Source organism: Sorex araneus, chromosome 1 (genome assembly GCF_027595985.1).
Source record: "Sorex araneus isolate mSorAra2 chromosome 1, mSorAra2.pri, whole genome shotgun sequence".
NCBI lineage: Eukaryota > Metazoa > Chordata > Mammalia > Eulipotyphla > Soricidae > Sorex > Sorex araneus.
This window is the reverse complement of record NC_073302.1, coordinates 232,824,971-232,852,961: the sequence shown is the minus strand read 5'-3', so window position 1 is coordinate 232,852,961 and position 27,991 is coordinate 232,824,971. Positions and strand designations below refer to the sequence as shown.

The 27,991-nt window shown below is 38.7% G+C and overlaps 1 protein-coding gene and 1 non-coding gene across 2 annotated transcripts in view; one reads left to right on the top strand and one right to left on the bottom strand.

The window, feature by feature from the left end:
• Positions 1-13,320: 13,320 nt before the first annotated feature.
• The window catches only part of SPART (spartin), a 32,949-nt gene continuing 18,278 nt past the window's right edge, over positions 13,321-27,991 (bottom strand). The window contains exons 5-9 of the mRNA XM_004604524.2: positions 24,269-24,392; positions 19,227-19,421; positions 17,851-18,009; positions 17,681-17,771; positions 13,321-14,889 (exon numbers count right to left, since the gene is read on the bottom strand). Of these exons, the coding sequence (XP_004604581.1) occupies positions 14,619-14,889; positions 17,681-17,771; positions 17,851-18,009; positions 19,227-19,421; positions 24,269-24,392 (840 nt within the window). The 3' untranslated portion in view covers positions 13,321-14,618. The remainder of the gene's footprint in view (positions 14,890-17,680; positions 17,772-17,850; positions 18,010-19,226; positions 19,422-24,268; positions 24,393-27,991) is intronic.
• LOC129401485 (U7 small nuclear RNA) lies at positions 18,595-18,655 on the top strand. Its single transcript, XR_008628376.1, has one exon. It is a non-coding gene; the product is annotated as a U7 small nuclear RNA (small nuclear RNA).

Here is a 27,991-nt window from a genome sequence, read left to right as displayed (position 1 = left end):
GCTGTATGTAAGGCAAACACCTACCCACTGTACTATCACTCAGGCTTCATCTTGCCACATTCTCACTACAATCTCTGTTCTATGACTACTAATCACTTAATAGCTTTTTTTCAAATGACATTAAGGATGTGGCAGAATGTAGTTTCCAATGATGAGTGAAACAATTGATCCTGTCCGACATACTCTTCTGAAATGTGTTAATAAACGACTCTATACTCCTCTCTCCCCTTGAATCTGTGACCATTCTGACTGGTAAATACAGTGGAAATGACACCAAGGCAGTTGTGGAAATGGCTTTGAGCTGTACCGGGCATTCTCTTCCATTGTGCCTTTGGGAATACTTGCTCTTGATTCCCAGGCGCCAGGCTGTGTGAAGTCCAAAGCCAGGGGCAAACATTTCTGATAGGCAGGACCAGCTGTCCTCCAGCCCGCTGCCGGGATCTGGGTCCAGCTGTTCGAGTTATGTCTTTTGTTATGTCCAGTCAAGCAGAATTTTCAGCTGTTTGTGCTTCACATATCTGACTAAAATCATGTGAAAAACCTCTGGAAAGAACCCCTCGGGGGAAATCCAATCAGATTATGTGGCAGACCACAGTTGTCATAGCGGTAAGTGTAACAAAAGTGGAGAAATGAATTATGATGAAATCAGGGCTCTGCCACTTCCTGCCTCCATGACTTTTACATTGAAGGAATAACTATTTCATTTCAATTCCTTGATCACTTTTCTATTAATGAAAAGAATCACCACCACCACCCCTACCCCTGCCACAGGTCCTGGACTTAATTCATAATTATGGAAGAGTAGTGCAGGTGGGAATGACGGTAACATCTTTCTGTTTTTTTACAATACACAGCCAATTTGACATATTGAAGAAAAACGTTTCTTGCCTACCATTCTACTGGAGGCCATACACCCAGTGGTAGAGTAAATACAGTGTCACTGGACTCTAGTTTTGGCCTCCAATTCTACCTTTTCTTTTTCACCTATCCTTCCTAGGACAAGAGTTGTTAATATAACTTGCTGGGCCAAATTTTACTAGTGGGCAAAGTGATTGCACTGCATCAATTACTGTGAGCAGGATTCATTTTGTCTGTTAACTTTGAGATGAGGAAATTCCAATGGCCTTGCCCATGCAACAACCCCAACCCCCATCAGTGCTAGTTTTATCATTAAACTAAAAAGCTTCTGCACCGCAAGAGATACAGTGACCAGAATACAAAGACTATCCACAGAATGGGAAAGGATGTTTACACAATACCCATCAGATAAGGGGTTGATATCAATGGTATATAAAGCACTGGTTGAACTCTACAAGAAGAAAACATCCAACCCCATCAAAAAATGGGGCAAAGAAATGAACAGAAACTTTACCAAGGAAGAAATACGAATGGCCAAAAGGCACATGAAAAAGTGCTCTGCATCACTAATCATCAGAGAGATGCAGATCAAAACAACTTTGAGATACCACCTCACACCACAGAGACTAGCACACATCCAAAAGAAAAAAAGCAACCGCTGTTGGAGAGGATGTGGGGAGAAAGGGACCCTTCTTCACTGCTGGTGGGAATGCAGACTGGTTCAGCCCTTCTGGAAAACAATTTGGACGACTCTCAAAAAATTAGATATTGAATTCCCATTTGACCCAGCAATACCACTGCTGGGAATATATCCCAGAGAGGCAAAAAAGTACAATCGAAACAACATCTGCACATGTATGTTCATCGCAGCACTGTTTACAATAGCCAGAATCTGGAAAAAACCCGAATGCCCCACAACGGATGACTGGTTTAGGAAACTTTGGTACATCTATACAATGGAATACTATGCAGCTGTTAGAAAAAAGGAGGTCAAGAATTTTGTAGTCAAGTGGATGGGCATGAAAAGTTTCATGCTGAGTGAAATGAGTCAGAAAGAGAGAGACAGACATAGAAAGATTGCACTCATCTATGGTATATAGAATAACAGAGTGGGAGACTAACACCCAAGAACTGTAGAAATAAGTACCAGGAGGTTGACTCCATGGCTTCGAGGCTGGCCTCACGTTCCGGGGAAAGGTCAACTCAGAGAAGCGATCACCAACTACATTGTAGTCGAAGGCCATGTGGGGGAAGGGAGTTGCGGGCTGAATGAGGGCTAGAGACTGAGCACAGCGGCCACTCAACACCTTTATTGCAAACCACAACAGCTAATTAGAGAGAGAAAACAGAAGGGAATGCCTTGCCACAGTGGCAGGGTGGGGTGGGGGGGAGATGGGATTGGGGAGGGTGGGTGGGACACTGGGTTTACGGGTGGTGGAGAATGGGCACTGGTGAAGGGATGGGTTCTCGAACTTTGTATGAGGGAAGTATAAGCACAAAAGTGTATAAATCTGTAACTGTACCCTCACGGTGATTCTCTAATTAAAAATAAATAAATTTAAAAAATATATATATAGATATGGCCACATTGAGGGCAGTTCTACCTCAGGTGCAAGCAGTCCTCTACAGATACCCTTTAGCAGAGCATTTCGTATTTATGGAAAAGTGCTTTATAGTTGATATAAGTTAACTAGTTGTTTTGTTTCTTTGTTCTTGGCTTCCCTGATAAGAGAAAACATGGGTTGAAGAACCAAAGCCCACATCGATAAAACCCAATAAAATCTTCTTTGGATTTAAATTCAAGAACTGTCTGTTCTGGAAAGACTATCTTATAGACCTGTCTTAGGTTTCCTTTATCTGAATTTTCCAGTTCTCCTAATGCCAAAAGACTGTCACTTCTCACGTTTATTTTCAGTATGATACGGTACTCCAATAAATTTCTTTCCAATCCTTTCAAAATTCAGTAAATTTCTTTCAAAACAGGGAAATAATAGGTCTCCCATTCACCATGATTTTTTTTGATGAAGCAAAATAGTTTTTATTGAAAGAAATTTACTTAGACATGAGGGAAGATAAAGAGAGAAATACATGTTCGAGAGCGAACAAGGACTTGGAAGGCAACATACCCATACATCATACATCATGAGTTTTTAGGGCATTTGCTTGTGATGTGTCTCTGTGTGTGTGTGATACTCGGCCTCCCACCATCCACCTTAGTTCAACATATATAGTCAACACTTAGGTAGCACTGTAGCACTGTAGTCTCGTTGTTCATGGATTTGCTCAAGCAGGTAACGTCTCCATTGTGAGACTTGTTATTACTGTTTTTGGCATATCAAATATGCCACGGGTAGCTTGCCAGGCTCTGCTTTGTGGGCGGGATACTCTCAGTAGCTTGCTGGGCTTTCTGAGAGGGACAGAGGAATCAAACCTGGGTTAGCCGTATGCATGGTAAATACCTATGCCCTGTGCTATTGCTCCAGTCCAACACTTAGGTAAGGATTTAAAATTTATAGAACAAATACTCAAAGACAAGAAAGATATGAGAAGTATTATTTGTGTTAAAACTTGTGACATTTTATTGCTTACTAAAAAGTTTCCTAAACTGATATCACATAACAAAGACTTGGCTGATTGCTAAATGAAAAATGTGAACTAGTATGTAGAAGAATAAGTATATAGTTACAAGTTTGAAACCAAAATATTGGCTTTTAAATCCTCTATTAACATTATGATTAATGTTGCCAGAAAACAATCTTGAAATCTGGTACTGTTACTCCATAAATGTAATTTAAGCCACTACAAATGTCTTGGTAAAGTGAATACTAATTATAAAGAAGTCACCTATGATAATATTTACTTACATACCTTCATCATCATAGTTGAGTTTGGCTTCTAGTTCTGCTATCTTGTTTTATTTCAATCATTGACATATTTTATATGCTAAAATTAAAAACACAATAGTAATAATGCATAATAACACACTACTACTTCAGAAACATGAAATCTCACCGATAGAAAGTATGGTTGAGAATCAGGATTTAGGCAAACAAAGACTTCTGATTATCTAGCTCCATAAAGAGGGCCTAATCTAGACTAAAGCTCAAGGCCTCCCAGGCAAACACTAGAAACCACTTATGTACTTTAGCTGACATAATTCTAGGAAGTTGGCTATCTAGTTTCTCAAAGCCTGGTGAATAAGCTACATATTATTACAGAAAAGAACAGCTAGGGCCATAGATAACAAATGACAAAAAGAAACACTAATAAAAAAATGCAAACACTCACATAAAGCTTTCCAGAACATATCAGTTTAGGGCATCAGTAAATAGCACATTATCAAAATAGAATAACAAATCATTTACTCAGTGCATATTTTTGAATGTTTACTAGGTTCAGGACATTGTGTGAAGTGAATAAGCTGCTGCCTTGAATAAATGGACAGAAAACTAACAATAGTAGCATTAAATTCCACTGAGTGCATATAATGAGCGAGGGTTAAGTGCTTTACATCCATTTTACTCAACCCTAGTACTAACTGCGGGAGGCACAGGATGATAATCTGCATCCCAATTTTACACTTGAAAAAAATAGGCTTAAGGAGACTCATTAATTTGAGCAACATCAAGGAGTTCTTAATAAGGAATTGAATTTATGGAGGATTCCTCTAAAGCAGTGGTTTTCAACTGCGAGGCAGGCACTCGTTTGCAGAAGATTGAAAACCACATCTAAAGTATCTGCCTATCTTCAAACAATTACGTGATTGCAGCTAGAACACAAGAAAACAGGACGCTTTATAGACAGGGGAAGCTGATTCTCATGGAGCCTCAGAGGGCAATTGGAATATATTTTTAAATATACTTTAAATTTTTCAGTCTCTGGAAATAAAGTGCTTATAGGCGGGGCATCTTTTTTCCGGCACATACACACACGCACGCACGCGCCTCAAACACTGCATTTAATTCTTTAATTTCTTAAAGAAGACCAAACATCCTACCTTCAAAGCTGCTTGTTTAGAACATCAAAATCATACTCAGAGAAGTAAAGTCTTTCCTTTTGCAAGGAAAATGCAAGTTTTCAGATGTCACCTGCTCTTCCTGGGTTTACAAGCGTGGAGTCACATCTCAGTGTTCGAGACTCCAATTCTAGGGCACGCACAGGTGGCAGATGTAGGGCCGTGGGGGCGTGGGCAGAAACCTCCAGGGGCCCCGCCCGCTAGCACCACCTTCCAACTCACTTCGTATGGATTTCTTCCAGCAACTGCAGTTTCAGTAAGTCAGTGCTCACACCATCAGATGATGACGGTGTTACCTTTGTCCTTTTTCATAGTGTCAGCTCTGGCGCTTTCCTGACTGGGCTCTTTTCACAGCTTAAACCACCAAGCCCACAGCAAGAAGGGGCTTTTGCCACAGGCATTGCAATGGGCCCGTAGACATAGTACAGGGTGAATTGACTCACAGCTGTAGGGTCCGTGATGTCACAGGGGCCGGCCACCCTTTAAAAGTACCCCTCAAGGCCCAGAGGCGGTCCCATTCTTTGCCCCAGACTGGTGGAGCTCAGATAAACTTTGCTCAGGTATTACAGGGAAAGATGGGGTGCACAGTTTGTGGCTGAGAGTGAGGGCGTCAAGAGACGCTGATCTTGGTTTTTTTCAACAGACCCATTCTCTTTTATTTTATTTGTTTATTTATTTAATTAATGAATCACATAAGTCTCCTGTGGGGCCCACCAACATTATATTGAGTGGCCATTATCCTCAAAGTGCACTTTTTTTAGCACATTTTTTTTTTGTTAGGGACGTGCTAAGATCAGAGACAACTCTTTTGGCTTCACCAAAATCCCGTTAGGAGAGTCTGAGGAGGCAAAAGCCCCAACACCGAGTTTCCAGTACAGATTACTCCCAATTTAGGCAAATATTGAGACTGTCCATGAACAAGGCTCAAAACTACCCACCCACAATGACTTTTTGTTCTTTTTTTTTGGGGGGGGGGAGTGACATACACCTGGCTGAGAGCAGGGATTTCTGCAAAGCAAGCTCCACACTTGTGGTACTATTGCTCATGATTAGTGATAGTCAAATCTGCAATCTGTGCCTGACTTAATCCCTGCCCAGAACCATCCCAAGCCAGCCCCCATCTACCTTTAATTAGCACTTCTCCTCTGGTACATATTCCTCATTCTAAATCAGTCTGAAAAGTGTGAGGATTGGGTCTATGTCACTCTGGCAGAAATGAGCATAAGCCATCAGTCTAGTAAAGAACACTTTATTCTGTTTATGGCTTCAATCTCAGTGACAAGGGACACTTGGTAGTGGTGGTCTACTGTTGTACTCTTAAATAAGAAGATCGTATTAATGCTCGTTTCATTTGGTTACTGCCTAGCAACATATTTTTAAAAAGCTGATCATCTAAGAATGTAGACGCATGCAGCAAAAATTTGGGAGACGATTGCCATATAAATACTTCATAAAAAAAATAAACCATACAATGGGTTGCAACACAGATTCTGGGAAAGACAAGTTTTTAGTTAGAAAGTATGTTTTGAAGAGAGTGGAGAATTAGAAATTCAACGCACGCATTGGATGTTTCGTGAATATTCATTCTGTCGGAGGTGCTGAGACAAAGAACGTAAAAGAAATTTATGTCATGGAGGGCCCAGGTTCTCTCAGACCTGTGACAAAGGTAGAAAGTCCCAAAATCTTTTGCTGAACACGGTAACTTTGGCCTCTGGAAAGAAGATATGAAACCAAAACTGAAACCTTTCTTGGGCTACAAACACTTGGATTTTCTCTCCTAAAGATAAGGCTGGGCTGGCACCTGAAATCTACATCCAAAGACAACTGGGCTGGCACCTGAAAACTACATCCCAAAGAGCAGGCTGGGCCAGAGTCCTGAATCTACAATGTCAATGATCAGGCCTGGCTAGCACCTGAGATCTGCATTTCAAAGACCAGCCAGGTTTCTGTGAGAAAAGGAAAACTGCCCTTATCAATATACTGAAATTATTTTCTGAAGGCAGTTTGAAGGGGGAAAATGCTCAGCTTCATCCAAACCAGTCAGAACACATGAGAAATCTCGCCGTTTACATAGGTCCCTACGTTCCTGCCCCTTGTATGGTACAGTCTACATGGGCTCGCCCTGATAACTCAGTCCAGCCCCAACAACTGGAGAAGTTTCAAACATGGGAAACGTTTGGAGCTGACCAGACTGGAATATAGTCTGATAATGTGGTAATCCCCCAATGCAGCACGGAGATTTTTTTGACAGAAGAAAATTCAAAGCATTTTTAGGAATCAATTCAATTGCAAGGGTTCTATGAGTTGTGAACAATGCATGAGAGATGTGAAATATGTTATCTGCTTTCAAAGAACCTACCTTAATTGAAAATAGTGTACCACAGGGGCCGGAGCAATAGCGCAGTGGGTAGGGCATTCGCCTTGCATGCAGCCGACCCGGGTTCAATGCCTGGCATCCCATATGGTTCCCCCAGGCACTGCCAGGAGTGATTCCTGAGTATAGAGACAGGAGTGGGCCCTGAGCATTGCTGGGTGTTACCCAAAAAGAAAAAAAAATAGAAAATAGTTTACCACAAAAGAATTCTTGATAATATGTAAGCAATATGGCGCAGCAAGCCCTATCCTCCCATTTGTGTTAGTCTGAGAACAGCTGTTGGCCTTCTCTGTGCCCATTCTCAGCCCTCATGGTTTCCTTCTTTTTTTTTTTCTTTTGGGGTCACACCCAACAATGTTCAGGGGTCACTCCTGGCTCTGCACTCAGGAATCACTCCTGGCAGTGCTCGGGGGACCACATGGGATGCTGGTAATCAAACCCAGGTCGGCCTCGTGCAAGGCAAATGCCCTCCCTGCTGTACTATCGCTCCAGCCCCTCCCTTCTTTCTTACCCACATGGACTTCTTGGATTTTCTGACAGACGGAGCTAGGTAGTAAACCGGGTATAAACTCCCTCCTCCCGTTCTCACCCTGAAAAGTAGACATAAAAATGGAGTGTGGAGGGGGGGAAGCGTAGTGGAGGAAAGACCTCGACTTACCACTCACTTTTTCTTAGGAACAGTATATCCAGAATGATCAAAGTATTTCCTTATTCACGACAACTTTGTGCTTAACGTACATTTTAAAGACATCATTATTTGGGGTATCTTTTTCCATCTTATTTCTTTTAAGTTTTTTAAAAAATTATCTTAATGGATTTTTTAAAAATTAATAGAAAAAAATCAAGAAAAACACACTATTCAAGAAATTGATGTTTTCTAAATATTTGTTATAGCAATAATATGAAATAGAAAAAATAATTAAGAAGTGTTTAAAAACAGTATTGAGTCTGACAAGAATGAGCAGAGGGGACTGGAGCGATAGTACAGTGGGTAGGATGCTTCCCTTGCATGTGGTCGACCTGGGTTTGATTCCCAGCATCCTATATGGTACTCCAAACACCGCCAGGAGTAATTCCTGAGTGCAGAGCCAAGAGTAATCCTTGTGCATCGCTGGGTGTGACTCAAAAAAGCAAAACAAATAAATAAATAAATAAAAGCCTTCTAACTGCATATCTCACAGTGATTCAATAAAATTTTTTTTAAAAAAAATAGAGCAGAGAACAATGGCAGTAATACTTGGAAATGATCACTCTGGACAAGAACTGAGTGTTGAAAGCAGGAAAAGGGATATCCATGATAACCTTTCAGGTTCTGTATTGTAAACCATAATGCTCAGAGAGGGGGGTGCGAAGGGGAGAGAGAGAGACAGAGACAGAGAAATGCCTGCCATAGAGGTGGAAGGGGGGAAGGCAGGAGGGAAACTGGGGACATTGGTGGTGGGCAATGTACGCTGGTGTTGGATATGATAAATGATAAATCCAACCACGAAAAACTTTATTACTGCATATCTCGCTGATTCAAGTAAAAAATAAATAAAAATTTAAAATGAGACCTGGAAAGTATTCTATAAAGTAACTTCTTAGCTAACAAATCCTAAGCCTGGATTTTTTTTTTCTTTTTGGGTCACACCCAGCTATGCTCAGGGGTTACTCCTGGCTTTGCACTCAGAATTACTCCTGGCGGTGCTTGGGGGACCATATGGGATGCCGGGGATCGAACCTGGGTCAGCCGCGTGCAAGGTGAACGCCCTACCCGCTGTGCTATCACTCCGGCCCCAAGCCTGGATTTTCTCAAATTACCCTAAAATACCTATGAAATAGAAAAAAAAAAGGTCACACTAATACAAAAATCTTAGATTGATGATTTACTGACAAGTACATTGGGAAATTTTCTACCATCAAATGGCACAGTAATAAAAAAAATCTATATATTGTTAAGCAGCTAGAATCAGAGAAAATCTCTAAAAATCTACTTGTATTTCCTTTCCTTTAGGAAAAAGGATATATCTGGCCTAGCCTATATCTCTGTATAGATTCCTCTCTTTTTGAGAGTAGCATGTAGCCTTTCATTTGTTCTGTTCTTTTTGGTCTTGGGAAAGTTATATTCTCTTTACAAATGTATTTCAACATGTGCACAGAGCAGGACTGAAATAAGAAAAAAAAAACAACCCTGTGATTTTATAAAGAAATGCTGCTTGCTGACAAGCTGCCCCAAGTTTATACACATGCTCTGATCGTTTCCACTAGCATGACAGGATGTGAAACATCTCCCCTAGGAAACATCTCTACTCTACACCTCAGTCATCTCATCTGTGAAATGGGGGTTGTCATATACATGTCACTGGAAAGTTGTGCTTAAAATTAGTTAATATGGCCCAGATAAACCCGGAGCCGCTGAGCGCGAATCGGACCCTCTGCGCCTAAAGACTTTGATTCCAAAGATGTAACACATTCGGGAATCCAGCGCAGCATGCGATAGCCATGCACTGGGACACCGAACTGGGCTACAACTCGGTGCTGCCGGGGGTGGATTTTTTTTTTCCTCCCCACCCTGTCTTCCTGCACGGAAAGCGGCAGGCTGGCGGCACCCATGTGGCAGGCGCCATCTTCTGTGACTCCAGACCCACAGGTATTCGGATTTTACTTTGGGGGCTCCCAGGAACTCATGGGAAGGGGGCGTAACCGGCACGCCGTCGGCCCAGATAAACCCGGAGCCGCTGAGCGCGAATCGGACCCTCTGCGCCTATAGACTTTGAATTCAGAGACTTCTTACAGCAATGCACTGGGACTGTGAGCTGGGCTATGTAATTTCTGGCAGAATTTTCCCTGGACTTTATACAGAAATCCAAAACCGCGCGGACGCGACTTAACATTTATAATTGTCAGCAATGTGAATCGGTTCCATTTGAACAGGTCTGACTTGGGGGGGAAACTCCAAATAATAACAGTAAGTTTTTGTTGAAAATATTGAAGGTTTTTAATGTAGCAGCCACCTCTGGACTGTGAACTAAGCAAAAGCCCCACGCTGGCCGACGCGGCGTGCCATACACCATACTATGAGGCGCAGGAAGGGGGATGAGGGGGAAAAAGAAAAAAAAAAGGGAAAAGGAAAAAGAAAAAAAGAGAGAGAGTTATGTCAACTATATAGTGAGTTTTGTGTTGAATTATGGAATGTAATCAAGGTAAAGGAAAAATGAAGTGAAATTCATTAGTTATACAGTAGGGGGTAGGGGGTGGGGGCGGGGGGTATACCGGGGTTTCTGGTGGTGGAATATGGGCACTGGTGAAGGGTGGGTGTTTGAATATTGTATAACTGACATATAAACCTGAGAACTTTGTAGCTTTCCACATGGTGTTTTAATAAAAATTAAAAATAAAATAAAATAAAATTAGTTAATATGAATAAAAGAATGTAGAATGTTACTAGTTCGTAGAGTAAGCACTGTATAAAAGTTAAGCTTTATTATTTCTATGGTCAAGTTATCCTTAGGGGGGTCCCTAAAAAATGATCCATTACATTATGGACAGGGTCTGGAGTGTTCTCCGTGTGGGCAACCCTACTCCCAGGGAAAGTTGTTTGTTGGTATAAAGAAAATAAGTGTACAGGGAATTGCTAAGTGAACTATTTTCTCTGAATAGGGGGTGATAGGTGAAGTTGCCAAGTGAATTTTTTTTCTCTGAAAAGAGGATGGTAGGCTGAATAAATGTGGGAACCTCTACTAGAGAGGCAGTAACTACTACTACGGAGGAAAAAAACTCTAGGAGCAGTAAATATTAAGAACTTTTGTTTCTCACATACTCTGTGGAGTCTCAAGAGGTAGTGAAGGCTCTCAAATCAGTGTTTTATTTTCTTTTTAAATTTTTTCCCTTAAAAACGAATTTTTAGTTGAACCACCATGAGTTACAAAATTGTTCATGACTGGGTTTCAGTTACAATGTCCCAATACCCATCCCTTCCTACAGTGTTTATTTCCCACCACCTATGTCCCCAGTTTCCCTCTAGCAGACACCCCACTCGCCACTCCCCCCACCAGCAGATTCTTATCATCACTTTTTCAGGTTATCACTTTACCCCCTCTAACCACTCAGTTCTTGTCCAGAACGATCATTTCCAACTATCATTGTAATAGTGGTCCTTTCTCTATTCTAACTGCACTCCCTCACCCCACCACACACACTTGTGGCAAGCTTCCTACCATGGACCAGTCCTCCTGGCCCTCATTTTTACTTTTTCTTTTAATTTTACTGAGATTCTGTGCTTAACAATACTATTAATAACATTTCTCATGTACATAATTCCAACACCACGCCCATCACCGGTGTACCTTCGTGTACCTTCTCTCTCCCCTAGGGATCTCAAAATCCCTCCTTCCAAGACCCCTCCCCACAACTCAATAGTGCATATGTTCTCTGGTTATGTTGCCTTTGGATCCATGTTGCTACCCTGCTGTGTATCTTTATGTCCCACATATGAAAGATCATGCAGTATCAATCTTTTCACCCAGCGTGATATGCTCTAGTTTCACCCATGTTGCTGGAAGTTGTATGATTTTGTTCTTCCTTAGAGCGGCATAGTATTCCATTGTGTATATATACCACAACTTCTTGGTCCATTTGTCTGTAGTTGGGCATTTTTGGATTGTTTCCACATTTTGGCTACTGTACTGAGTGGTAATGAACAAAGGTGTGCGTATGTCTTTTCAATTTACTGTTTGTTGGGGGGTAAATGCCAAAAGTGGCATCACTTGGTTACGTGGGAGTTCTATTCCTATTTTTTTGAGAAAATCTTCATACTTCTTTCATAAAGGTTGAACCAGACAACATGCCCAACAACAGTGGATGAGGGTTCCTTTCTCACAACCCCACCGACACTTGCTGTTTCCAGACTTTTGAACATGCTCCATTCTCTTGGGTAGGAGATATCAGATCGGTGTTTTTTTCAGTAGTACTGCTTAAATATCACTACTCGAGACAACAAAAAAAGGCTACTGCTGACAGTTATGCTGTCAGTTTCTAGGAGACAATGGGTAAATAGACATTTGACCAAATATTACTCTGGGTGTGTCTGTGAGGATATTTCTAAATGAGATTAACTTTTCATTCACTAGGACTGAGTAAAGCAGATCATAGTCCTGATGGTGAGTGAACAGACATATAATGAAATGAGATATGGTAGAAGAGAGTCAGAGGTTGGGGAAGATAGCTCCAAGGGCTGTATACATGCTGTGCGTGTGTGAGCTGCAGATTTTATCCCCCGGCACTGCCGTTTACCTGAGATTACCTAAGCATCAATAAGAGTAGCCCTTTAGCACAATGGGGTGTGGGTCCAAAACAAACAGCAAAATAAGGGAGTTTCTTGACTTCTTTAGTTAATATATATCATTTCCTGGAATTTGAATACAGGCATATCAAAACTTATGCCATTGCTCTCCTGGCTCTCTTGGATTTATATGTGTATATGTATTTTATCAGCTCTCCTGAGTCTCCAACTCAGATCTTGGGACTTCTTAGCTTCCATCCCTCTCAGAGAGCCCGACAAGCTACTGAGAGTATCTCCCCTGCACAGCAGAGCCTGGCAAGCTCCCCGTGGCGTATCCGATATGCCAAAAACAGTAACATCAAGCCTCACAATGGAGATGTTACTGGTGCCCACTCGAGCAAATCGATGAGCAATGGGATGACAGTGATACAGTGATAGTATATAATAAATTATTACAATATGAAAATTAAGTCTCTGGTTAGCCGCAAGCTACTACTAGCTTAGTCCAGCAGTAAGGAGAATAAAGAGGCTAGTGACTCTGCTGCACTGTTGAAGAGTTAACCAACTTCCTCTCTGATTGGCTGTGTTCCTGAAGAATTTCAACAGAGAAGCAGTACTTAACATTGTCTAATGCTAATTTGAAAAGGAAAGCTCACAATGAAGTGAGCAAAGTAGAATGAAGAAAAATGAGTAACTAAATACTTGCTAACAAATTAGTTTTGCTAACCTCCATATAAGTTTTTTTTAAGTTAAAGCTTCATGATTAATTAGTTCCTCCATTTCTTAAACAAGGCAAAGAATAAATGGAAGCTCTTTACCAAATGACTTTTTTATTTTCATTATAATACTGGTACATTATCTTTGGATTTAGAAGAAGGCTCCACAAATTCTGTGTTCCTGAAATACAAGCTTATGAATACATTTGAAGAAAAGTAATGTAGTTTATTCACATACACATTCTTTATATAGTCTAAAGTCTAATCAACTAAGTAGCCAGTAGCAGTTCAGAAATAAAATTTATAATAATTATGAAAACCAATTATCAATTCTTTTAAAAATCAGGAAAAAAATGTCATGTATTTGCTTATATATTTCTAGCTTACTGGTCTGTGAACATAATCTTTTCTATCTTTTAGGCCTGCTTACCATGAATTCAACCTAAGGTCACTTTGTAGCATATAAAATCCTAATGACTGAATTCTAAAATAAAATATATTTGCCATCCATAGAGTCAACTGTTTTCATTTTAGTTCTTACAAAATTTTAGCCTTCTGGGAAAAAAAAATAGGGACATGGTAAAATGAATCCTTATATAAATTTTTTTGTCAATTACACAGATAATCACTTTGAATCTTAACAGAATATTCCCAAATTTTCTACTCATTTAATAAACCAACATCCATCTATATCCAGAAGGCTAAAAAAAAAGTATCATTTTGAATACAAAACCAACCCCTTTCATAATAAAGGTAAATTATCAACTAATTTTAAGGAACCTAATTTTGTTTTTCATGATTAGTTAATTCCCTGTTTTGAAGAAGTCTTTTAAGTAACTGAAAATTTTTATTTAGGTTTGGTTTTTGTTAGCTTACACACACTAGAAATTCTGACAGGCACTTTTTAAAACATCTACAATTAGTGCAAAAGGAGGTAATATTTTACAACATTCCTTTCTAGTACAAATTGATCTAAGATCAATAAAAGACAAATAGTGTAAATATATAATTTCCTACCTTACTACTTCCTGAAAAGTACTTTCCTACTTTCTGAGGGGCAGAAAATACAAAAATAATTTTAACATTAGGTTTAATGAGGTTTACAGCACATGTATTATAAGTCTTGTTTTAAATGCAAAGACATTTTAGCCACATTTAGGAAAAAAAATAAACTTATGGAGAATATAACCACGTATCTCCTAAGGCCAGTTGCAAGAATATGAATTCTTGTCCTAAGCAGAATACAAGCCATAACGTTTATGAAATAGTCACTTTGTAGTAATGAATACATTTAACAACACTGCTTACTCTGTGGTAAATTCCACATTTGCCTGTTTAACAGAATTGCATCCATCTTTTGTAAGGCTTTGGTATAGGTAATTCAGAACACAACAATCATTTCTCTTTCTCCTTTGTCTCTTCTTTCTCTGGATTCTCTTTCTTTTCATCTTTCTCTTCTCTCCTGGTTACACTTGCTTCTGCTTGGTTCCCCTTCTTTGGACTGTCAACTATCTTATAGTCCTCAAGGATTGTGTGTCCTGTCTGTTTTGCAGTTTTCTTCACCATTGCTTTGATACCAATGTTGTCAATGTTATAGGCAGTCAAACCAACATTGATGGCAGAATCTACAGCATCATGTGTAGCTTCTCCTGCAGTATGTCCATATCTTTAAAAGATAAGAGAAAGTAACAAAATTACAAATATAAGTAACTGTGAATTAGCAATACGTCACAGCACTAGTATTTGTCACTCAAAGAAAAATCAAAGATTAGGTCCCAAATCAATCAATAAGGTAATAACATAGTAATCAATAAAATCACACTCTACCAAGGCTGGATTTTTCTCGTTTAGCCAAAAAAAGTGGGTAAAATAAACTCAGGCTATTATAATAACTACGCTGAAGAATAAAATGTAAGTTATAAAGGTTATACATTATCAGTTCTTTTATTCACCCTTATGGAACTAAGGCTTTTCTTTGAAGTTACTATGAAGTTTAGAGTCTCTATAAATGCTTTTGATGTTTACCTTAACAAGACTTTGTTAATTCTTATGAACTACCCTTTTGCTCTCTCTCTCCTTTTGGGTGTTGTGGTTTGCAGCAGAGATATTAAGTGGCCATAATGTTTGGCCTATAGTCTACTTTCAGCCCACATCTCCCATCCTGAATGAGCCCTCCTAGCATCCTTTACTTGGTGAGCTGCCTTTTTTTTTGGCGGGGGGTCACACCAGCAATGCACAGGGGTTACTCCTGGCTTTGTACTCAGGAATTACTCCTGGCGGTGCTCAGGGGACCATATGGGATGCTGGGAATCGAACTCAGGTCGGCCGCATGCAAGGCAAACACCCTACCTGCTGTGCTCTAGCCCCTGAGCTGCCTTTTATCTGAGCTGTGTTTTCTCCCAACATGGGAGTCCGGTTTCTAAGCTGGGAGTAATCCTCCTGGTACTTATCTCTACTGTTCTTTACCAGGTTTTTTCACAAACATGTTCTGAACTAAACAGAAAAACAAAAACATTCAAATTTACTGAAGTTCTATTAGTTTCATCTACACAAGTTAAAGTGGAAAAAGGGAGCTTAAAGGTGAATTTTAGAAGCTATGTAGAAGAATAATGAATTATTTAATAGAGACTACACTACAATTATGTTTAGCAAGTTTAAAGTTACTTATTTTTATTATTCCTACAGGTCATAATGATTCAAAATCTAAAATTCACTGTTTTTATCAGCGAAACTGATAAAAACAACCAGGTGGGAATGTGAATTGGTGGGAATGTGAACTGGGTTAACCTTTTTTGGATAAAACTTATAGACACTTAATCTTCTACATGATCCAGCAAGTTCATTTCTTAGTATCTACAACAACAAGGACATCTGTGCTACTCTGCCACTGCAGCACAAGAGTCAAAATCTGGAAACAATTTAAGTGTCTAAGAACAGATGACTAGATTAAGACTCTCTAGTACATATACATAATGGGAACTTGATGCTACATAAATTTTAGATCTGGAACATATCATGCTAGTAAAGTTAGTCACAAGAAGTCACAGACTCAGTATGAGTTCCTCATATGTGGGGTATAAAGACATTAAGAAAATGATAAATGTCCAAAAGAATCTGCCTACAGAACTGATAGGAGTGGGCGGGGGTTAGGGGTGGTGGAAGCACTGGTGCAGAGTGCGGTTTTGAAACTGTACGCATAAAGCCCTGTCATTAACAGTATTGTAAATCATGCTGCCTAAAATAAAAATATAAAAAGTCTCATGAACAGCTACTACGCATTATCTAAAAATAAATTTTAAGTCTAACTATACAGATTCTAAGGTAGATCACAAAGTCAAAAATAATCAACATAATCAAAGATACATAAAGGATGATAGGTATGACTCAAAGACAGGGCACATGCTTTAGATATGCATATTCTAGACGAGGTGATGAAATCAAACTAGGCCACGCGAAGCTAGGTTTATTTTCAGAAAGTTAGTATTTCCTAAGTAAAAGGTAACTTGTTGTAGTGGGAAGGACTAGAAACACATGCTAGAGAGTGGAAGAAAATAAACTTGCTCAGATATCCCTGGAAGAACAGTAGTGATAGTGTTTTCTATAATGAGTAACAGAAAGCGGTATTACTTACATCCCAACTTTACTACTTATGACATTAAGAGACCTCTAACAAGGTCTTTAATGTTTTATACTTTTATCTCTTCACCTGTAAAGTGAATATAACAGTTAAGAAAGGCAGCTTCAAACATAAAGTATGAGCTTGAATGTTGTTAGTGGAAAATACAAATATGACCAGTTGAGAACACCATTACGAGGATTTTTTTTCTTTCTAAATACTTAAGATCTAAATAAATCCAAAACCAAAAAAGCAATCCAGCCTATATGCTAGATTTAGTTTGACATAAGATCCTCTAGAACTTGTGGAGACAAAAGAACTAAAACCAGATGATTCTATTTTAAGACAATCTTTAATACCACCTTCTTCACTTACCAGGCAAATCGTTTTTCTGTCCATTTCTTAAAATTTGAAATAGAAGATATACTAAACACCAGTTTAGTATAAATATACACTGGTAATTAAAGTTGTGACAATATAACATTCTTTGTATAAAAAATGGGTTAACATTAATACAATGTACACAGAATGGGTTCACATTAACTCACATTTTCACATCAAAACTTTAGGCAACTTTTCTCATTATAACCATGAAATTAATGAGCATACAAAATCTTCAGGCATTAAAACAAAATCTAGTGTTTAAATATAATGATAAATTTAATAATAATGTACAATAAACTTAGTAACTGTACTAATCTGACTAAAACACTTTTTTTTCGTGCCTTAAGAAAAATAGTAGCTTAAAAACTTTGTTTTTCAGATAAATAAAAGTAATCCCATAATCACTTACCTGACCTAGATTTTTACTAATTCTGTACAGTGGTAAGAGTAAACTTACTTGTATCTGACTGTTTGTACAGTTTCTGCTGAAACATTGTTCACAATGCATTTAGCTGCACATTCCAATCCTTGCCAGACAGTTGAAAATCCTGCAAATATATTTAAATAATTAAAAGTGTATAACTAAATAAAAACCTTACTAGTTAACTTTCTGGATATTTATATTACCTTGAACACTACTTGCAGCCACAACCATAGCACCATCCAGAGCAGACTTCCCATTTTTGTCTTTTTTAAGAGATTCTGGAACAAGCTTGCTTCCATGCTTCTTGACATGTGGGGCTAATTCCTTTCCAACACAATTTGCTACAGAGCAAACTCCATCAACTAATATCACCAAAGGAAAAAAAATAAGGAAAAAGTATATTCTTCACTTGATCTTTAGAAATCTTTATCAAAATTCTTAGATGAGCACATTAATTTGTTTTATTGCATGATGTTGCCACTTCTATATAAGGGTGGTTTCAAGATTTGTTTTAATTAAAAAAAAAAACCTATTTTGAAAAAATATATAACTCAGGTACATGAAATTCTGCACAGAAAAAAACAAAACCAAAAACTATTGTTTGGTTTAAAGACAAGTTTGTTGATGTTATCGATATTTATAGTCCTGCCTCTCAGATACAGTGTTTTTCTTGTAATTTTACTTAAAAAAAGAAAACATACACCTTTCCTTTCTGGTTGCTGCAATGCAATATGAGTAGGTCGAACTTTTTTTTGTTCATCAAAAATACTTGTATTTTTTCTCAGTATCAGCAAATATTGCACTAAAACAGCATTAAGGAATTTAAATCTAGATAAAAAAAAAAACTGGAGAGGCTGGGACATTATTTTAGTTTTTAGAAAAACCTTGCTATGCCTTACTACTTGCTAGAAGGACACTGCCTGATTCAATAAAAAGTAATCAAATGCTAGTTTTACAGCTCTTTTAGAATTTGTCTAGCAGATGTATCGGTTGCTACAAGAAACCCCTTCCCCCCCCCATCCCCAAGTAATCACTTATTCCAAAGAATACTAAATCCCTTAAAATAAGATTAGTAATCCATGAATAAGCTAACCTCTATACCTGTGGTATCAAGAGAATTGGACAGAACAATCAATTTATCATCTCTATTAAAACAGTAATCCAGCCATGTACCTTCAATTACTATGCAGGGAGCTGTTCTTACAACAGCCATATGCCAGGATAACAAATACAGTCTGAACCATACCTTTTTAAAGGCACAACAATAGTTCTGTCTTCAAAACCATAACACAACTCTTTAACCACTGCTTATTGACTTTTACTAAGCAAGGGAGAATTACCCAGAGGTTTTGGAGAAAATGCAGATTCTGATAAGGTGTGATAAACCCTGGAAATTCTCATCTGTAAGGCACTTAAATAGGTTGTTGCAGCTGGCCTGTAGATCCCACAGTAAGTTGTAACAAATTTTTTCCTAATTCTTTATTCAAGTTAAACCAGTCAAAGGGGTACTTGGATTCATTTAGATGAAGAGATCATTTTTAATTTAACTAAAAAGTAAAGTCATCATAAATTACTTTACCAAGGAACTGACTGACTTTCGCTGCTCCTCCGGTAGCCTGCTTAGCTATATGAAGTCCCTTGGTCACAGCTGGACTAACTTCCACAGGTTTTTCTTCTGGTTGAATCCGTTCTCGGAGTTTAGAAGCACCTTTCTGGATTGCTTTGCCAGTAAACTCAGCACCTTTGACTAAACCCCAACTTACCCAGGAAGCACCTTTTTCAAAGAAAAATTTAAAATTGCACATTTTTTAGCTTTTCACTCCTTTAAACACTTAAAAACATAACAAGAAAACTAACAAGAATAGCAGAAAGTTCAGTATATCATAAACCTTTCAAACATAACAAACCAAACAATCTTCCAATGGAATATATGTGTCTTTTCTATGTAAATTCACTTTATAATACTTTGTAATAAAGTTGTTAGTACTTTAAGCTGCGATTACAACTGTAGGTGACTGTGCACAACTTACTATTGTGAGATTCTAATTCTGAGTGTTGGTGCCATTAATATGGTATTTAGCTAAAAGATATGAAGTATTCTTATTCTTTTTATCTTAATCCAGATACTTTTTTCTCAATGACGTCTTAAGGATGAAAGACACAAAAGATACAAACAGGAATTCAATGAAACTTCTCACATATCATGGTAGAACTTGGTTTCCATTGGTTCCCCAATTTTTTGGCCTACCACTTGCTTTTTAGAAAAATTATTCAGTGCCCCCATGAAGACCTACTTTTTAAAAGTGAATAAGCAGAAAGCATTCCCTAATCCCACCAAAGTCTATTACTGAGCCCACCCCCACTCCCAAATCACTCCAGAGGACTTAAGGGGCTCTATCATATGCTTTGGGGAACACTGGTTTAGGTTAATGTGTATCAGGGGTTCCTATTCCTCATCAATACCAAATCCAAACCCTTTGATCTCAGCACCTGTTTTAGTTTGGATGTAAACCTGAATGACAGAAGCATAAGACCATCCAAAGAATATCACTGTCACTCTCATCCCGTTGTTCATCAATTTACTCGAGTGGGCACCAGTAATCTCTCTATTACACTCAGCCCTGAGATTTTAGCAGCCTCTCCTTGTCTTTCCCAACAATTGGAGGCTCTCTCAGGGTGAGGGGAATGAGACCTATTATTACTGTTTTTGGCATATCGAATACTCCACGGGTAGCTTGCCAGGCTCTGCCATGTAGGTGGGATACTCTTGGTAGCTTACTGGGCTCTCCAAGAGATATGTATATATCTTCTACTGTATTTTGGATATGAATACGCAATGGGGAACTTGCCAGGCTCTGCCGTGTAGACGGGATACTCTTGGTAGCTTACTGGGCTCTCCAAGAGGTATGTATATATCTCCTACTGTATTTTGGATATGAATACGCCATGGGGAGCTTGCCAGGCTCTCCCAAGTGGGCAACAGACTCTCAGTAGCTTACCAGGTTCTCCAAGAGGGAGAACTACGCTATAAGATGTCTTTGCAGTCTCGCGCTTCCGGGAGCTTGGCTTTACAGTCTCTGGATGTTGGCCACTGATGGAATTACAAGGCGCTGGGGGCAGTCCCTGGGTGTGACTGCCTAGCTACTGGAAAATGGGGGATCTGGGTGAAAGAGGCCCAGTCCCAATCCAAGCAACCTTGGAGATCTCGGCCCCGGGTCCCGTGAAGAATATGCGAGAATAAATAATCTGAGATGCAGATACAGAAGGAAACACCAAGTAAAGGGTATCTGGAAGACCAGGGTTGGGAGATATGAACCAAATATAGACTATAGATCTAACACAATGACCAATCAATGCCTCTAGTGCACACTGCAGCACCCCAAAGAAAACAGAGAACAAAAGGGAATGCCCACAGAGGTGGGGTGCAGGGAGAAGGGGTGGAGGAGGTGAAGGGACACTGGGATCACTGGTGGTGGAGAATGGGCACTGGTGGAAGGACAGGTACTCGAGCATTGTATGACTGAAAGGCAAGCACGAAAGTTTATAAATCTGTAACTGTACCCCATGGTGATTCACTAATAAAAAACTTAAAAAAAAAGAATCTGAGGTGAAGATTGAGAAATCTAGATGGTAAATGGTTTAGCTATTTCTTAGGAGTAAGCCCTAAGCATTTGATTTTCTTGATGGCTTCCTGATACATGAATAAAAGGCAGGATTATCAAACAGTAGACAGGATGGCAGGGACCTTTGGTGAAAGGCTCTGAGCTAGGAAGAATGTGGGTAAAAGAGAAGTGGGAATATTGAAAAGATAAATAAAGGAGAATGGTTTCCCTAAGAAAAGGAGATGCTAAAACTTCCTGGAAAGAGCTTAGAATTGACAGTATTTCCTTTTTCTCAACACTGAGGAACTTTCTAAAGCTGGACAAACAAAATACTCATTTTTATTTTTAAAAAATATTTTTTTGGTTTGGGCGCTACACCTAGTGATGCTCAGGGTTTACTCTAGGCTCTGTGCTCAATTATCATATGTAGTGCTGCAGATCAAACCTGGGTCAGCTACAAGCAAGGCAACCAATCTACCTTCTATACTATCACCCCAGCTCCCAGACACAGAAAATATTAAGTACAGGATCCTCACCAAGGTCTGTGGCATGATTTTGATACCATTATTTCAAGTCCTAAGTGAGCCTACATCCAGTAAAAAAGTCTACACATGTCACATCAATGTTTTAGACATTCTCAAACTTTTTACCTTCATAAAACTTGTAGCTTTTATTGACATTTACCCACTCTTTTTCTTTTCCAAAATAACTAGACCAGTCAGCATTCTCACCAGTAATAAATGAGACTCCCTTTCCCCCCACATCCATGCTAACACTGATTATTTTTGGTCTAGTGTTTGTGTGTGTGTGTGTGTGTGTGTGTGTGTGTGTGTGTGTGTGTGTGTGTGTGTGTGTGTATAAAAACAAGAAAGTTCTTAGTGAAACTTACTTAGAAAGATGTGAGGGGAGAGAAAGGAAAAGTGTGTGTTCAAGAATTCAAGAGAGAACAAAGGCTTCTCCAGGGTGAAAATAGGCAAACAAAGAAATGTACGTACAAGCAAGCAAGATACAGTTCAAGAGAGAACAGTCTTGAAGAGCAAATCTTATTTCTGTAACGTGTGCTATTTTTACTGGTGTGAGATCACATCTTATCGTTCTGATTGACTGATGACAAGTGATGGGCAGGAACCATAGCACAGTGGGTAGGGTGTTTGCCTTGCATGTGGCTGACCCAGATTCGATTCCTCCGTCCCTCTCAGAGAGCCCGGCAAGCTACCGAGAGTATCCCGCCCACATGGCAAAGCCTGGCAAGCTCCCCATGGCATATTCGATATGCTAAAAACAGTAACAACAGGTCTCACAACAGAGACATTACTGGTGCCTGCTTGAGCAAATCCATTAGCAACGGGATGACAGTGATACCCATTTTTTGAGAGCAAACAGAAATGAGTCATTGCTAAAGTGAATGAGTGTGATTTAGATACCTGAATATGCATCTTTATACAGAGTCTCTATGAGTAAGATAGAAACAGTGCTCCATGACAGGAAGCTTAGATCATTTGCTCTGTAGTAAATCTTACGTAATTCCTGTGCCTTTCTTTGTTACTTGTACTTTATTTGTTGAACTACTTGTTTCTCACAGCACCCACTTATAAAAGCACGTAAGGGGGCTGGAGCAATAGTACAGTGGGTAGGGTGTTTGCCTTGCACGTGGCCGACCCGGGTTCCATTCCCAGCGTCCCATATGGTCCCCCAAGCACTGCCAGGAGTAATTCCTGAGTGCAGAGCCAGGAGTAACCCCTGAGCATTGCCAGGTGTGACCCCAAAAAAGTAAAAAAAAAAAAATCTCTACCTATTAAAAAAAAAAAAAAAGCACCTAAGGAGACAAAACACTGTCATTTAAGTGGCTTTAACATTATCAGTCTACTATGGCTATTACTAGACCTCTAAGCTTGAAGAAACATAATGAAGTGGAAAAGGTACCAGCATAAAGACACTGAAGAGTTACCAGTATGTGGTTCGGGCACATTTTAAAATGATAAAATGATATAGTCCTGAGAATTTGTTCTTTTGAAATCTTGAGGCTATGTACCTAGGAGGTCTAAGACTTTGTGGTGGTTGATATTTTCCAAAATGGCCTGAAAAGATTTATTACACATTATTCACTCAATTAAACTTGGCATTCCTTCCTTTAATAGGATCTTTCTCTTATTGCCTTGCATCGGGAAGCCCTGTTATTTGTTCATAATAAATGATGCTAGAAATTTCAAGATATATGCTAAAAAGAACTATGGAGCTTTTGCCTGTTTGCTGGGCTGTTCACTCTTGAAGTCCAGAGCCACGATATTAAGAGTTAGACTAGCTTATGGCTATGTCAGTTTTCACATAAATAAAACAGAATAAAGACAGAGAAAAATCTATTATATGGCATTATGTGATATTCTAAGAGACTATAGAACTATACTATTTTAAGTACTTGTCACTGTATCACTGTCATCCTCGTCATCCTGCTGCTCATTGAATTGCTCGAGCGGCACCAGTAACATCTCCATCTTTTTTTTTTTGAGACTTGTTACTGTTTTTGGCATATGGAATTCACCATGGGTAGCTTGCTATGCTCTGCCCTGGGGGTGAAATACTCTCAGTAGCTTGCTGGGCTCTCCGAGAGGGGCAGAAGAATCAAACCCGGCTCGGCCGCATGCAAGGCAAATGCCCTACTGCTGTGCTATCGCTCCAGCCCAAATTTAGATTAAGTTGATTTTATTTAACCGTATATCAATATATTAAATTTACATCAGTCCAGTATATTATCATAATAAAATGTAATATGTTACATGTTTGTCACATTATATCTAACATAAACAGTATTAAAAACACTAAAAATATTAACAAAAGCTGGTGTTAATCTGAGATATCTATTAGGAAAATTCGTGCTCCCCAAATTTGTTTCACCAAAACACAGAAATGCTCAAACTTATAAAATCATTATTTCAAAAATACAAAATATATTTTTATGCATTCCTTATGAAATCCAAAGGTTTCATATTATAATAGGAAGTTAATATTATTGATAGGATACCTGACAAAATATTTTGAGCCACTTTTTCACTCCATTCAGGCAATTCTTTTGATTTTTCTTCTGAAACGGGTTCATAGGGTACAATGTGACTTAGATTAATTTCTTCCTTTGGAGTATCTTTAGCCTATATTATAAAAGTGTTTCAAATTATAAATTAGTGAAGGGTGAGGAAATCATAAACATTATATAATACTAAGTCACAAATACAATATTAAGCCACCAAGTACTAGATATAGTTGATGAAAATACTGAATACACCATAGAGATGCCTCTAGAACCTGCACCAGGCTGTTTCACCTGAGGCAACCCAGAGGGGGGTGGGTGAGTTCTCCTCCCTGCCCCAACAGAGCCCTGGTAGCGGAAAACCTCCAGAACTCAATCATCGCTGCCATGGTCACAGCCACTCTCCACACGCTCAGACAAGCCTCACCTGTGAGTGAATCTGTTGTGTAACCAATATTTTAAATCTTAGAATTCCTGGAGTGCATGGCTGCAAATGAGGATGCGTGACATCCCATACTTTATACCACTGACATACAAAGCATAGCACACCACATTTGACAGGATTTAAAATAGAAGGCGACCAATCTAAGGAGGGTAATGTATATAAGTAATATATATATAAGCAAGCACATAGGCTGGAGTGATAGCACAGCGGGTAGGGCATTTGCCTTGCATGCTGCCAACCCAGGTTCGATTCCCAGCATCCCATATGGTCCCCCAAGCACCGCCAGGAGTAACTCCTGAGTGCAGAGCCAGGAGGAACCCCCAAGCATAGCCGGGTGTGACCCAAAAAGAAAAAAAAAAAGTAAGCACAGAGGCTTAATTTTTTTTTTGCTTTTTTTGGGGGGTCACACCTGGCAATGCACAGGGGTTACTCCTGGCTCTGCACTCAGGAACCACCTCTGGCGGTGCTCAGGGGACCATATGGGATGCTGGGAATCGAACCCGGGTCAGCCGTGTGCAAGGCAAACGCCCTACCTGCTGTGCTATTGCTCCAGCCCCACAGAGGCTCAATCTTTAACCACATGTTAGCCATCTCTTACTGAAGGGCTTAATGGTTCTTGGGTGAAATACAAAAATCTTCACACACTTTCCTCTAAGGAAACGTTTTTGAATCATTTTTACCAGATTATTCATAACAAGCAATACAAAATAAACTACTTCAGTTTTGCTTTGGGGACAGGGTTTGGGGTTTGGGATGAAAACATTCAAAATATGGTGGTGGGAAGGTGTTATGGTGGTGAGATTGGTGTTTGAATATTAAATGTAATCAATTACTGTGAACAACTTTTTAAAATTTTTTTTATTTTTTTGGTTTTTGGATCACACCCGGCGATGCACAGGGGTTACTCCTGGCTCTGTACTTAGGAATTACTCCTGGCAGTGCTCAGGGGACCATAGGGGATGCTGGGAATCGAACCCAGGTCGGCCGTGTGCAGGGCAAACGCCCTACCTGCTGTGCCCCTTATGAACAACTTTATAAAAACAAAATAAAATTAAAAAGTAAAAAATATATATCAGAAAGGTTAAAAGATTTTCATTAAATGATTCAACTGAAAAGCTGTATCTAAATAAAATGATTTTGACAGAAATTAATTAAAAAATATAAACACAAACAATCTACTTTTTTAATGGAATGGCAATTTGGAACACAGAAATAACTGCTTTGAAAATTAAATATGAAAAACAGGTCAAACACTGAAAATCTTAAAAGCTAAACTTAATACTTAAAACAGACCATTACATCTCAATGTTAAAAGCTGAAAACCAAAGTTTCCAGCAGACCATAAAACAAATCTTCTACACGCAGTGAAAGTCACTCATAAGAAAAAGACATACAAAAAAAATTTGCAACCATATTTTGGACAATGATGGCTAATAATACTACAGTTCTGAAAAATTAAGAAGTAGGACTAGACATTTAATAATAAAAATTAAAGGGCAACAGACAGAAAACAAAATCCAAGGAACCCTTAAGTACATGCTCAACATCGTTCATACTGACAATGCAAATTAAGATATCTAATATACTATCGAATCAATATATATCACATACTGCCAAATTACAGAAGGGCTTGAAGAGGATAATATAGAATACTATCAAATAACAAATACGTTTATCATTTAATTTAGTAATCTAACTTCTAAGAATTTATCTCATAAATTACCTATAAAATTATTCATTAAAACACTGCACATAACAACTATGATCTGGAATCATAACACTATAAAAAATCAAAAATTTATTAAAAAATCTTTGATAGGTTCAAACAATAAAAACAATAATAACTGTAAAAAAGAAAGTTTTTCTAGAATTTTTGAATTTGGTTTCATTCTCTTTTCTTGCAATCGAAAAAATATTTTTTTTGTTTTATTCTATTTATTTACTTATTTATTTATTGCATTTTGGGTCACACACCTGGTGATGCGCAGAAGTTACTTCTAGCTCGAATTACCCCTGGTGCTCAGGGTACCATATGGGATGCTGGGAACTGAATCTGGGTGTCAACCACATGCAAGGCAAACGCTCTACCCGCTGTGCTATTGCTCCAGTCCCCCCCTAACTATTTTAGATTAAAAACATCCTTATTAGACATATCTAAGAGAGTCAATACAAACCATAGCAACACTTTTATAAGTAAATATGAATATTCATATGATATTTATAAATTCCAAAGAAAAGTGAGCATTCACCACCATATAGGTTACAACAATAAACAAAGCCAAATTGTGTAATTTGATATACAATGGTATTTTCTTTCTTCAAACATTTGCTATTACCACACAGTACTATATCTGCTTATAGAACTACTACTTCTGCTTAGAATCCCCTTCAATTCTCTTTATCCTTAGGATTTATTTTAGCCAAAATAACTTTTTAAAAGAGTGTCCTTAACAATTTCCCACTCATACACACTTAATTGTCAAGATAGGTTTTTAGAGGGCGCACACAACCTATTTACCTTCATCCCATGATCACACCAGAAAAATTTTGTCCTACCCATTAAACAATAAATTCATTCAGATAAGAAATTTTAACTTTTTATGTATATATATACTAGCACTCAAACATATTTACCAATTCTTATCTAAATTTATCATTTACAACTTATCTATTCAGAATCCAAAAAATTACAGAAGTTACTAAACAAATTTCATAAACTCTCCTTTCTTTTGACCAATGAAGAAATCACTGTATCACTGTTCATCGATTTACCCGAGCGGGCGCCAGTAATGTCTGTATTCGCCCCAGCCCTGAGATTTAAGCAACCTCTCCTTACTAGTCTTTCCCAATGATTGGAGGTTTTTTCAGGGTCAGGGGAATGAGACCTGTTGTTACTATATTTGGCATATCTACTCAGAATCCAAGAAATTACATAATTTTACAAACTTTCTTTTGACCAACAAAGAAATCACTGTATCAAAGTCATCCCGATGTTCATTGATTTACTCGAGTGGGCACCACTAACATCTCCATTCGTCCCAGCCCTGAGATTTTAGCAGCTTCTCCTTACTCATCTTTCCAACAACTGGAAGTTCTTTCAGGGTTAGGGGAATGAGACCTGTTACTGTTACTGTATTTGGCATATAGAATATGCCACGAGGAGCTTGCCAGGCTCTTCCGTGTAGCAGAATACTCTTGGTAGCTTGCTAGGCTCTCTGAGGGGCATATATATATATATACTTCTCTTTATGATGTGTTGTGCGGCTGCTTTGCGA